The sequence below is a fragment of the Globicephala melas genome, chromosome 12, assembly GCF_963455315.2.
Source record: "Globicephala melas chromosome 12, mGloMel1.2, whole genome shotgun sequence".
Lineage (NCBI taxonomy): Eukaryota > Metazoa > Chordata > Mammalia > Artiodactyla > Delphinidae > Globicephala > Globicephala melas.
The window spans coordinates 53,453,637-53,466,371 of NC_083325.1; the positions used below are offsets into that span (position 1 = coordinate 53,453,637).

Here is a 12,735-nt window from a genome sequence, read left to right on the forward strand (position 1 = left end):
CTTTTTCCACTATTTTATCTTCCAGGTCACTTATCCATTCTTCTGCCTCAGTTATTCTGCTATTGATTCCTTCTAGGGAATTTTTAATTTCATTTATTGTGTTGTTCATCATTGTTTGTTTGCCCTTTAGCCCTTCTAGGTCCTTGTTAAACGCTTCTTATATTTTCTCCATTCCATTTACAAGATTTTGGATCATCTTTACTATAGCTACTCTGAATTCTTTTTCAAGTAGACTGCCTATTTCCTCTTCATTTGTTTTGTCTGGTGGATTTTTACCTTGCTCCTTCATCTGCTGCATATTTCTCTGTCTTCTCATTTTGCTTAACTTACTGTGTTTAGGGTCTCCTTTTTGCAGGCTGCAGGTTCATAGTTCCCGGTTTTTTTTGTGTCTGCCCCCAGTGGGTAAGGTTGGTTTAGTGGGTTGTGTATGCTTCCTGGTGGAGAGGACTGGTGCCTGTGTTCTCATGGACAAGACTGGATCTTTCTGGTGGGCAGGATCATGTCCGGTGGTATGTTTTGGGGTGTCTGTGAACTTATTATGATTTTAGGCAGCCTCTCTGCTAATGGATGGGGTTATGTTCCCGTGTTGCTATTTGTTTGGCATGGGGCATCCAGCAGTGGAGCTTTCTGGTCGTTGATTGCACCTGAGTCTTAGTGTTGAGATGGAGATCTCTGGGAGACCTCTCGCCAATTGATATTACGTGGGGCCGGGAGGTCTCTGGTGGACCAATGTCCTGAACTTGGCTCTCGCACCTCAGAGGCTCAGGCCTGACACCCAGCCAGAGCACCAAGACCCTGTCAGCCACATGGCTCAGAATAAAAGGGAGAAAAAAGAAAGAATAAATAAATAAATTAATTAAAGTTATTAAAATAAAGAATTTTTAATATATTATTAAAATAAAAATAGTAATAAAAGAAAAAAGGAGAAGAGAGCAACCAAACCAGTAAACAAATCCACCAATGATAACAAGCGCCAAAAACTAAACTAGGGTAAACATAAAAATCAGAAACTAGTCAGTCGCATACAGCAAACCCCAAGTATATAGTTGCTCCCAAAGTCCACTGCCTCAACTTTGGGATGATTCGTTTTCTATTCAGGTATTCCACAGATGCAGGGTACATCAAGTTGATTGTGGAGATTTAATCTGCTGCTTCTGAGGCTGTATGGAGAGATTTCCCTTTCTCTTCTTTGTTGGCACGGCTTCTGGGGTTCAGCTTTGGATTCGGCCCCGCCTCTGCATGTAGGTTGCTCTCTGGCATCTGTTCTTTGCCCAGACAGGGGGAAGTTAAAGGAGCGGCTGATCAGGGGGCTCTGGCTCACTCAGGCCCGGGGGAAGGAGGGGTACGGGATGCTGGGTGAGCCTGCGGCGGCAGAGGCCAGTGTGACATTGCAACAGCCTGGGGTGTGCCATGTGTTCTCCCGGGGAAGTTGTCCCTCGATCACAGGACCCTGGCAGTGGCAGGATGAATGGCCTTCCGCGAGGGGAGGTGTGGATAGTGACCTGTGCTTGTACACAGGATTCTTGGTGGCTGTAGCAGCTGTATTAGAGTTTCATGCCGTTCTCTGGTGTCCGCGCTGCTAGCCGCGGCTTGTGCCCATCTCTGAAGCTTGTTTAGGCGATGCTCTGAATCTCATCTCCTCACACACCCTGAAACAATATTCTCTTGCCACTTAGGCAGTTCAGGAGCTTTTCTCGGACTCCCTCCCAGCTAGATGTGGTGCACTTGCACCCCCCCTTCAGGCTGTGTTCACGCAGCCAACCCCAGTCCTCTCCCTGGGGTCTGACCTCCGAAGCCAGAGCCTCAGCTCCCAGCCCCCACCCAATCCAGCGGGTGAGCAGACAAGCGTCTCAGGCTGGTCAGTGCTGGTTGGCACCAATCCTCTGTGCAGGAATCTCTCTGCTTTGCCCTCTGCACCCCTGTTGCTGCACTCTCCTCCATGGCTAAGAAACTTCCTCCCCGCCACTCCCTGTCTCCGCCAGTGAAGGGGCTTCCTGGTGTGTGGAAACTTTTCCTCCTTCATAGCTCCCTCCCAGAGGTACAGGTCCCATCCCTGTTGTTTTGTCTCTGTTTTTTCTTTTTTCTTTTGCCCTACCCAGCTACATGGGGAGTTTCTTGCCTTTTGGGAAGTCTGAGGTCTTCTGCCAGCAATCAGTAGGTGTTCTGTAGGAGTTGTTCCACATGTAGATGTATTTTTGATGTATCTGTGGGGAGGAAGGTGATCTCCACGTCTTACTCCTCCCCCATCTTGAAGGTCCTCCCTAGTTACTATTTTATACATAGTATCAATAGTATGTATGTGTCAATCCTAATCTCCGAATTCCTCCCACCCACCCCCCTTTCCCCATTGGTATCCATACATTTGTTCTCTACATCTGTTTCTCTCTTTCTGCTTTGCAAATAAGATCATCTATACCATTTTTCTAGATTCCACATATATGAATTCATACATACGATATTTGTTTTTCTCTTTCTGACTTACTTTTTAAAATACTTTGCTTTATAACTCTGTAAAGTTACTCTTTAACCTCTCTATCAATCCGTGGTCAAAGGGACCATCATTTATCAAAAGATCAAATGAGACATCAGTGAACAAAACACATGTTCCTGGCCAGTTTATATATTCTTCTCACATGATAATCTCAGTTGGCTGCATTTTTTTATTACACTGTTCATTCCATGTTAAGGATATGTGCAACGGGCTTGATGTGGTCTATTCTATTTCTTTATTGATTTTTTTAATGCTGTGTGGCAAGCAACCAAATTAACTTTATGATCCACTAATTGGTCACAAGCCTCAGTTTGAAAACCATTGGTTTTAACTGGTCATTATCATCTGCTGGAAATAGGGCCAGCTTCCCTAAAGCATATGGCCTTACAGAGGTTGAGTGGATGCATGAAACACAATCAGGCTTCTGTCTGGAAGGAGGAAAAGGGTGTTGGAGACTAGAGGTAGGATAGGCAACCAAGATTGTCTGCTATAGGGACTGCTACTCATTTAGATATCCTAAGCATCTGGTGTGTTTGGAAGTATGTGGAGTTGTTTGCATTTATTCTAGCGACCCCTAACTATTACTCTTAGTTTTTCCTATTTGCTTAAAGTTATGTCTCTTTCCTCAAATATTTTTTCTCGTTACTTTCATTGTACTTGCCTCTATATTGTCACCCATCTTCTACCCTCTCATTTTGTAAAGTCCCCTTTTCATTTTGCTGATTCTCATCTACTTAGAAAAGACTATCCAGCTTCTTAAAAGCTGTGGCTCATAAATAATCAGGTTCTTAGTGATGTCTTGGGTTTTACTTTATGATATTTTTCATGATTATATTTGCTTATTAGATTTTTATAATTGTGTCTGTATTTTTAAGCTGTGGTCTGAGTAGTTACCAACTAGGTTATCTCTGAAAAACAAAAACAGTCTGGCAGATCAAAAACTTCAGCTGTTATTAAATGATAATAGTGTAATCACAATACCTAGAGAGTCTACTTACTATATTGTCTTCCTAAGAATTTAAGGTTATCAAACCTATCCTTGATTCCTTAAGACATATGGAGAGGAGAAGAATGCTGAATTACAGTTTCATGTCTGGGAACATTAACGGAGGATCTTTAATTTTAGAATTGTGAATAACATCAAGTGTTTTGAACCATTCACTATGGTAATCTGGCTTCAATTAACGAACAAATAGTTATTCAGATACTGCATTTCATCAATTCTAAGATGCATATTTTCTCACATTTTAACACTCTGATAGTAGGATGCATCTTCCAATTAATGATGTCCTCTGGTTGGCCCTGTGGCAAATCATGGTGTAGCATCTTCGTGAATTTGATTGTGAATCCTGGAGACATGGCTGAACTGCAGGCTTTTCACTGTTCTAGTCAATAAACTATTGAACAATGAAACATTTAAGGACCTTTAAGGAAAAGTAGGAGTTTTGTTGCTGTCTAAAATCTCTTGTGTTGAGATTAAGATAGGACTACAGAATGAGCGTCTGACAGCTTGAAAGAAAATCTCAGAAACTATAGAGTATTACTCTTTTAAGAAATGCTGCATTATCTAGGTGCTCAGCAGCATAAAAGATAAAATGGGTGGAAGAATTTGGACATCTATGACTCTGACTTTACAAAGTGATACAGAAAAGTTGAATGTTTAATGTGAAGAAATTTCAGGAATACCTTAATCAGATTAAATTGCTTATATTTTCCTTTTTGTCTATGCATGATACATGATTTTAAAACTTTCTAAATAAGTCTAAGAGTTCTTTTAATTTTTATAAAACAAAAATTCTGAGTAACAAGAAAGCATTGTGTCATGATTTAATTGGTGGTATATCTTCTTTCTTAGTGGTATATAAAATAATGGTGCTTCTTATAAGCAGTAGTATCTTCAGTTTCATGAAATATGAGAGTTTGGTTTACTGTCAAATTTACTGAGTATTTGTGTTCTGCTTCCTATTATAATTCACTCTCTCCTGTTAAGAAGAACTAAGGGACAGAATACATATGCAAGTGAAGATAAGACTACAAGGCAGTGCGTGAATGATAGTGACCAGTATGGCTCAAAGTGTGCTCCCAGAACCAACAGCAACAACAGTACTGGGGAGCTTCTTAGAATGCAAATTCTCAGGCCCCACCTCAGACCTACTGAATCAAAGACTCTGGATGTGGGGCCTAGCAACCTGTGTTTTAACAAACCCTGCAGGTGATTTTGATGGCAAGCTAAAGTTTGAGAACCCCTGCTCTGGCAGAATTTCACAAAAGGGAAAAATACTGGTGCTGTTATATTTGAGTCAAGTGTATGAGTAATTTAGAGAGTAAGAACAGATTCCTTAAGTTCAGCTCAATTACATTGGCTAACAATGTGTCTAAAAGAAATGAAGAAATTTACTTTGCTGTGTCTCAGCCTGCTACCAGTAGTATACGCAAAGGGACTAGTCCAAGAACTGTATGTTCTTTACTTTTTTTTTTTTTTTTGCAGTGTAACATAACTTTGGGTTTTTTTTTTGAATTTTATTTTATTTACTTTTTTATACAGCAGGTCCTTATTAGTCATCAGTTTTATACACATCAGTGTATACATGTCAATCCCAATCTCCCAATTCATCATACCACCCTCCCACCCCCCCGCCCACTGCTTTCCCCCCTTGGTGTCCATACATTTGTTCTCTACATCTGTGTCTCAACTTCTGCCCTGCAAACCGGTTCATCTGTACCATTTTTCTAGGTTCCACATATATGCGTTAATATACAATATTTGTTTTTCTCTTTCTGACTTACTTCACTCTGTATGACAGTCTCTAGATCCAACCACATCTCACAAATGACCCACTTTCGTTCCTTTTTATGGCTGAGTAATATTCCATTGTATATATGTACCACATCTTCTTTATCCATTCGTCTGTCGATGGGCATTTAGGTTGCTTCCATGTCCTGGCTATTGTAAATAGTGCTGCAGTGAGCGTAGGGGTGCATGTGTCTTTTTGGATTATGGTTTTCTCCAGGTATGTACCCAGTAGTGGGATTGCTGGATCATATGGTAATTCTGTTTTTAGTTTTTTAAGGAACCTCCATACTGTTCTCCATAGTGGCTATATCAATTTACATTCCCACCAACAGTGCAAGAGGGTTCCCTTTTCTCCACCCTTTCCAGCATTTGTTGTTTGTAGATTTTCTGTTGATGCCCATTCTAACTGGTGTGAGGTGATACCTCATTGTAGTTTTGATTTGCATTTCTCTAATAATTAGTGATGTTGAGCAGCTTTTCATGTGCTTCTTGGCCATCTGTATGTCTTCTTTGGAGAAATGTCTATTTAGGTCTTCTGCCCATTTTTGGATTGGGTTGTTGGTTTCTTTAATATTGAGCTGCATGAGCTGTTTATATATTTTGGAGATTAATCCTTTGTCTGTTTATTTGTTTGCAAATATTTTCTCCCATTCTGAGGGTTGTCTTTTTGTCTTGTTTATGGCTTCCTTTGCTGTGCAAAAGCTTTGAAGTTTTATTAGGTCCCATTTGTTTATTTTTGTTTTTATTTCCATTACTCTAGGAGGTGGGTCAGAAAGGATCTGGCTGTGATTTATGTCATAGAGTGTTCTGCCTATGTTTTCCTCTAAGAGTTTTATAGTGTCCAGTCTTACATTTAGGTCTCGAATCCATTTGGAGTTTATTTTTGTGTATGGTGTTAGGGAGTGTTCTAATTCCATTCTTTTACATGTAGCTGTCCAGTTTTCCCAGCACCACTTATTGAAGAGACTGTCTTTTCTCCATTGTATATCCTTGCCTCCTTTGTCATAGATTAGTTGACCATAGGTGTGTGGGTTTATCTCTGGGCTTTCTATCTTGTTCCATTGATCTATGTTTCTGTTTTTGTGCCAGTACCATGTTGTCTTGATTACTGTAGCTTTGTAGTATAGTCTGAAGTCAGGGAGTCTGATTCCTCCAGCTCCGTTTTTTTCCCTCAAGACTGCTTTGGCTATTTGGGGTCTTTCGTGTCTCCATACAAATTTTAAGATTATTTGTTCTAGTTCCTTAAAAGATGCCATTGGTAATTTGATAGGGATCACATTGAATCTGTAGATTGCTTTGGGTAGTATAGTCATTTTCACAATATTGATTCTTCCAATCCCAGAACATGGTATATCTCTCCATCTGTTGGTATCATCTTTAATTTCTTTCATCAGTGTCTTATAGTTTTCTGCATACAGGTCTTTTGTCTCCCTAGGTAGGTTTGTTCCTAGGTATTTTATTCTTTTTGTAGCAGTGGTAAATGGGAGCGTTTCCTTAATTTCTCTTTCAGGTTTTTCATCATTAGTGTATAGGAATGCAAGAGATTTCTGTGCATTAATTTTGTGTCCTGCAACTTTGCCAAATTCGTTGATTAGCTCTAGTAGTTTTCTGGTGGCATCTTTAGCATTCTCTATGTATAGTATCATGTCATCTGCAAACAGTGACAGTTTTACTTCTTCTTTTCCAATTTGTATTCCTTTTATTTCTTTTTCTTCTCTGATTGCCGTGGCTAGGACTTCCAAAACTATGTTGAATAATATTGGTGAGGGTGGAATTTTGTCAAAAGCTTTTTCTGCATCTATCGAGATGATCATATGGTTTATTCTTCAGTTTGTTAATATGGTTTATCACATTGATTCATTTGTGTATATTGAAGAATCCCTGCATCCCTGGGATAAATCCCCCTTGATCATGGTGTCTGATCCTTTTAATGTGTTGTTGGATTCTGTTTGCTAGTATTTTGTTGAGGATTTTTGCATCTATATTCATCAGTCATCTTGGTCTGTCATTTTCTTTTTTTGTAGTATCTGTGTCTGGTTTTGGTATCAGGGTGATGGTGGCCTCATAGAATGAGTTTGGGAGTGTTCCTTCCTCCACAATTTTTTGGAAGATTTTGAGAAGGATCGGTGTTAACTCTTCTCTCAGTGTTTGATAGAATTCACCTGTGAAGCCATCTGGTCCTGGACTTCTGTTTGTTGGAAGATTTTTAATCACAGTTTCAATTTCATTACTTGTGATTGGTCTGTTCATATTTTCTATTTCTTCCTGATTCAGTCTTGTAAGGTTATACCTTTCTAAGAATTTGTCCATTTCTTCCAGGTTGTCCATTTTATTGGCATAGAGTTGCTTGTAGTAGTCTCTTAGGATGCTTTGTATTTCTGCGGTGTCTGTTGTAACTTCTCCTTTTTCATTTCCAATTTTATTGATTTGAGTCCTCTCCCTCTTTTTCTTGATGAGTTTGCCTAATGGTTTATCAATTTGGTTTATCTTCTCAAAAAACCAGCTTTTAGTTTTATTGATCTTTTCTATTGTTTTCTTTGTTTCTATTTCATTTATTTCTGATCTGATCTTTATGATTTCTTTCCTTCTGCTAACTTTGGGTTTTGTTTTTTCTTCTTTCTCTAGTTCCTTTAAGTGTAAGGTTAGATTGTTTATTTGAGGTTTTTCTTGTTTCTTGAGGTAGGCTTGTATAGCTATAAACTTCCCTCTTAGAAGTGCTTTTGCTGCATCCCATAGGTTTTGGATCATCATGTTTTCATTGTCATTTGTCTCTAGATATTTTTTGATTTCCCCTTTGATTTTTTCAGTGATTTCTTGGTTATCTAGTAACATATTGTTTAGCCTCCATGTGTTTGTGTTTTTTAGTTTTTTTCCCTTTAATTGATTTCTAATCTCATAGCATTGTGGTCAGAAAAGATGCTTGATATGATTTCAGTTTTCTTAAATTTACTGAGGCTTGATTTGTGACCCAAGATGTGATCTATCCTGGAGAATGTTCCGTGCGCACTTTAGAAGAAAGTGTAATCTGCTGTTTTTGGATGGAATGTCCTATAAATATCAGTTAAATCTATCTGGTCTTTTGTGTCATTTACAGCTTCTGTTTCCTTATTTTCATTTTGGATGATCTGTCCATTTGTGTAAGTGAGGTGTTAAAGTCCCCCACTATTATTGTGTTACTGTTGATTTCCTCTTTTATAGCTGTTAGCAGTTGCAGTTGTCTTCTGTTTGGTGCAAAAATATTTACAATTGTTATATCTTCTTCTTGGATTGATCCCTTGATCATTATGTATTGTCCTTCCCTGTCTCTTGTAACATTCTTTATTTTAAAGTCTATTTTATCTGGTATGAGTATTGCTACTCCAGCTTTCTTTTGATTTCCATTTGCATGGAATATCTTTTTCCATCCCCTCACTTTCAGTCTGTATGTGTCCCTAGATCTGAAGTGGGTTTCTTGTAGACAGCATATAGATGGGTCTTGTTTTTGTATCCATTCAGCAAGCCTGTGTCTTTTGGTTGGAGCATTTAATCCATTCACATTTAAGGTGATTATCGATATGTATGTTCCTATGACCATTTTCTTAATTGTTTTGGGTTTGGTTTCATAGGTCCTTTTCTTCTCTTGTGTTTCCCACTTAGAGAAGTTCCTTTGTCATTTGTTGTAGGGCTGGTTTGGTGGTGCTGAATTCTCTTAGCTTTTGCTTGTCTGTAAAGCTTTTGATTTCTCCATCGAATCTGAATGAGATGCTTGCCCGGTAGAGTAATCTTGGTTGTAGGTTCTTCCCTTTCATCACTTTAAGTATATCATGCCACTCCCTTCTGGTTTGTAGAGTTTCTGCTGAGAAATCAGCTGTTAACCTTATGGTAGTTCCCTTATATGTTATTTGTCGTTTTCCCCTTGCTGCTTTCAATAATTGTTCTTTGTCTTTAATTTTTGCCAATTTGATTACTATGCGTCTCTGTGTGTTTCTCCTGTATGGGACTCTCTGTGCTTCCTGGACTTAGGTGGCTCTTTCCTTTCCCACGTTAGGAGGCTTTTCGACTATAATCTGTTCAAATATTTTCTCTGGTCCTTTCTCTCTTCTCCTTCTGGGACCCCTATAATGTGAATGTTTTTGTGTTTAATGTTGTCCCAGAGGTTCTTAGGCTGTCTTCATTTCTTTTCCTTCTTTTTTGTTTATTCTGTTCCACAGCAGTGAATTCCACCATTCTGTCGTCCAGGTCACTTATCCATTCTGCCTCAGTTATTCTGCTATTGATTCCTTCTAGTGTGGTTTTCATTTCAGTTATTGTATTGTTCATCTCTGTTTGTTTGTTCTTTAATTCTTGTAGGTCTTTCTCAAACATTTCTTGCATCTTCTCGATCTTTGCCTCCATTCTTTTTCCGAGGTCTGGATCATCTTCACTGTCATTATTCTGAATTCTTTTTTTGGAAGATTTCCTATCTCCACTTCATTTAGTTATTTTTCTGGGGTTTTATCTTGTTCCCTCATCTGGTACATAGCCCTCTGCCTTTTCATCTTGTCTGTCTTTTTTTAAATGTGGTTTTTTGCATGTTCTTTACTTTTGATTCATATTTGATCTTTGTCTTTTCAGCACGATGTGTCTCAGACTCTACTCAAGGCCACACTGGATAGTGTTGTAGAAGAATGTGTCAGCTTTGTGGGAGTGGATATTAACATCTGTTCAGAAGTTTTGTTAAGGTGAGACAAGAAGTCTGTGGCTGAAGATCACAGAATCTTGAGTTTTACTTGCTATCCAGTTCAAACTCAGCTAGAGCAAGGGGACACGTGTATAAAGTTGTCAAGTATAGAAAAATCTGTGAGTTCATACATTGCTTCCAATAATCAGTCAGAGCGGAAGGCATCATTTAAGAAAAGAGTTATAACAATTCATGTTATTTTTAATACTGGAAATCTAACGTGAAGAACATATGGTGACTATCGAGTGCATTAATGTCTCTAATAGAATTTAAATTAGGTTAACATTGAAAAGAGCTGTTTCCCACCACAGGAGCGTAGATATTTTTCACTAGTTCAGTCTCTTGCTTACATCTGTCAAAGCTGGCAGTCACCAAAAGATAAATCCTGAGGGTTCAAGGTATGGTTACCATATTTTTACCTTGATTCCACAAGTCACATCTCAATATCTTCATTGTACTATGATCATGTCTTATACATTCTTTTTTTTTCCCCTGTGACTGTAGAAGAGCTGATTTTTTGTTCCTCGTTTTGCATTTATTATACAATTCTGCTGATGCAGCATGAAATTCTGGACCTCTGGAAAAAATACGGATCTTTCTGCTTTGAAATTGGAATAGCAGAAAATAACCCTTGCATTGTTAGGTGTTGCTTTTCTACCACAGCGACAAACATTCCATAATGCCATATATGGAATTCTGTAATAAAATTAAGATTCTCTAATCAACACCAAGCCAACTGTGTAATGATAGAGTTTTTATATCATGAATAAGTACCTTTCTATAGTTCAAGTCTTTACTAATGAGAACAGGCTGATCAAAAAAATAGAATAGTACAATGCAGCTGTAGCTATTGTAACTTCTACTGCTAACTCACTTTGTAAACTAACCAGGAATAGGCAGAATTATTACTTGATTCAGAAACACAAGGAATGTGAATAGTGTAGAGACATATGACAAGATGTAATTATAGTTGCTTTTATGATGCAAATGTTTTATATCATTGTCTTTTCAGATGAGATCTTTTCTTTCATTACTCTTAGAACAATTACATTGGCCACATAACTCATTTTGTTTACTTTTTTAGGCATATTGCTGGACTCAATGCCAACCGAGCCAAAAATATTATTGAATGGCGTGAGAAAAATGGGCCATTCATCAACCGAGAACAGCTGAAGAAAGTGAAAGGGCTAGGTCCAAAATCTTTCCAACAGTGTGCTGGTTTCATCAGAGTCAACCAGGATTATATTCGAACATTTTGCAGGTCATTATTGAAGTGTACGCTGTCTGTTCTATTATCAACCTCCTCTCTTTCTGTTACCCATCCTTCTCACTGGCATAAATCCTAGCTATTTGTTCATTCCTTCATTCAATCTGTGTCAACTGTCTAATCTTTGCTAGGCACTGGGAATACAGCAGTGAGCAAATCAACAAATTCCCTGGCCTCATGAAGTTAAATTTTAATGAATGAGACAGACAATAAATAAACTAGTAAAAATAAATAGTTTCAGATGTAATAAGTGTTATAAAAATTAAAACAAAGCAATATGATACTGCCTTTGGGGAGCAATAAACTGCTTTATATGAGTTATTCATTGAAAAGTTATTTGAGCTGAGTTTTGAATGAAATGAAGGAGCCAGTCACACAGGGATCAGAAGGAGGGCATTCCAAGCAGGGGAAACAGTACATGTGCAACATCCTAAGGCAGGACCAACTTTGGTGTATTCAGGAAATGAAACTGAGGCCAGTGTGATTGGAGCACCACAAGTGGGAAGGACTGGTATAAGATGAGGTAACAAAGAGGACTTCTCAATGACCACTTCATACTGACAGCTTTTACCCTAAGCATAGTTGGGTTTCCCCGCTCCTTCCTCACTGAAAACTGGCCAAAGCATTAATTATCAGATGTGTCGATTAAGAGCTAAATCCTTGCTTTCTAATCCTGGCAGCACAAATGCAAAGAAATTTGGTAAGCTTCTTAGCATTTTGTAATCATGAAAGAATGGCTTTTATTTATTTGCTTCTTTGGGACTACCTGATTCATTCATGTGTATTTTTTTCTTTTGACAAAGTTATAATAATAATTTTTTTTTCCTGGAAAAGACTAAGGAAAAACCAGCCCCACTGGATAGTAGAATATATTATAAAGCCATAGTAATTAAGCAGTTTGGTTTTGATGTAGAAGCAGGTAGAGCAGGAGTCTGAAATCTATCAAACCCAGAGGGAATTTAGTTTATGATAAAGGTGATATTTCAAATAGTTGGAAAAATTGATTAATTATCCAGTAAGTGGCATTATGACAACTGGAATTTGGTATGTGTGGGAGAAAATACAGTCCTACCCCATACCTTATACCCAAATAAATTCCAGATGGATCATACACTTAAATGGAAAAAGTAAAACTCTAAAAGTACCAGAAAAAAACATGGGTAAATTTTGCAGACCGCTGGAGTAGTGGAAGTTCTTTCTAAGTAGACCACCAAACCCAGAAGCAAAAAAAACTGGGTTTCTTACTTTATGTTTTTTGAACACTTGGTTAGAAAATTCAAACAGTATAAAAAAGAATAAAATGAAAAGGGCACCTCAACTTGTCACTTCAAAATAGTTTCTTATATATTGCTTCCTGAAAATAAATTTATATAAAGTAATAACGTATTTGTTATTTTTAAATGCATACAGAAGGAATCATGCTATACCACTATTTGAAACTTGTTTTATTAGTTTCAGTAAAATATCTTGGATCTCTTTCTAAA

At 38.0% G+C, this 12,735-nt stretch overlaps 1 protein-coding gene across 2 annotated transcripts in view; it reads left to right on the plus strand.

The window, feature by feature from the left end:
- SRBD1 (S1 RNA binding domain 1) overlaps positions 1–12,735 on the plus strand; it is a 231,018-nt gene that overhangs the window by 185,800 nt on the left and 32,483 nt on the right. For both annotated transcript variants that reach the window (XM_030857775.2, XM_030857776.2), the window contains exons 17-18: positions 9,879–9,985; positions 11,069–11,245. In XM_030857775.2, coding sequence (XP_030713635.1) covers positions 9,879–9,985; positions 11,069–11,245 — 284 coding nt within the window. The remainder of the gene's footprint in view (positions 1–9,878; positions 9,986–11,068; positions 11,246–12,735) is intronic.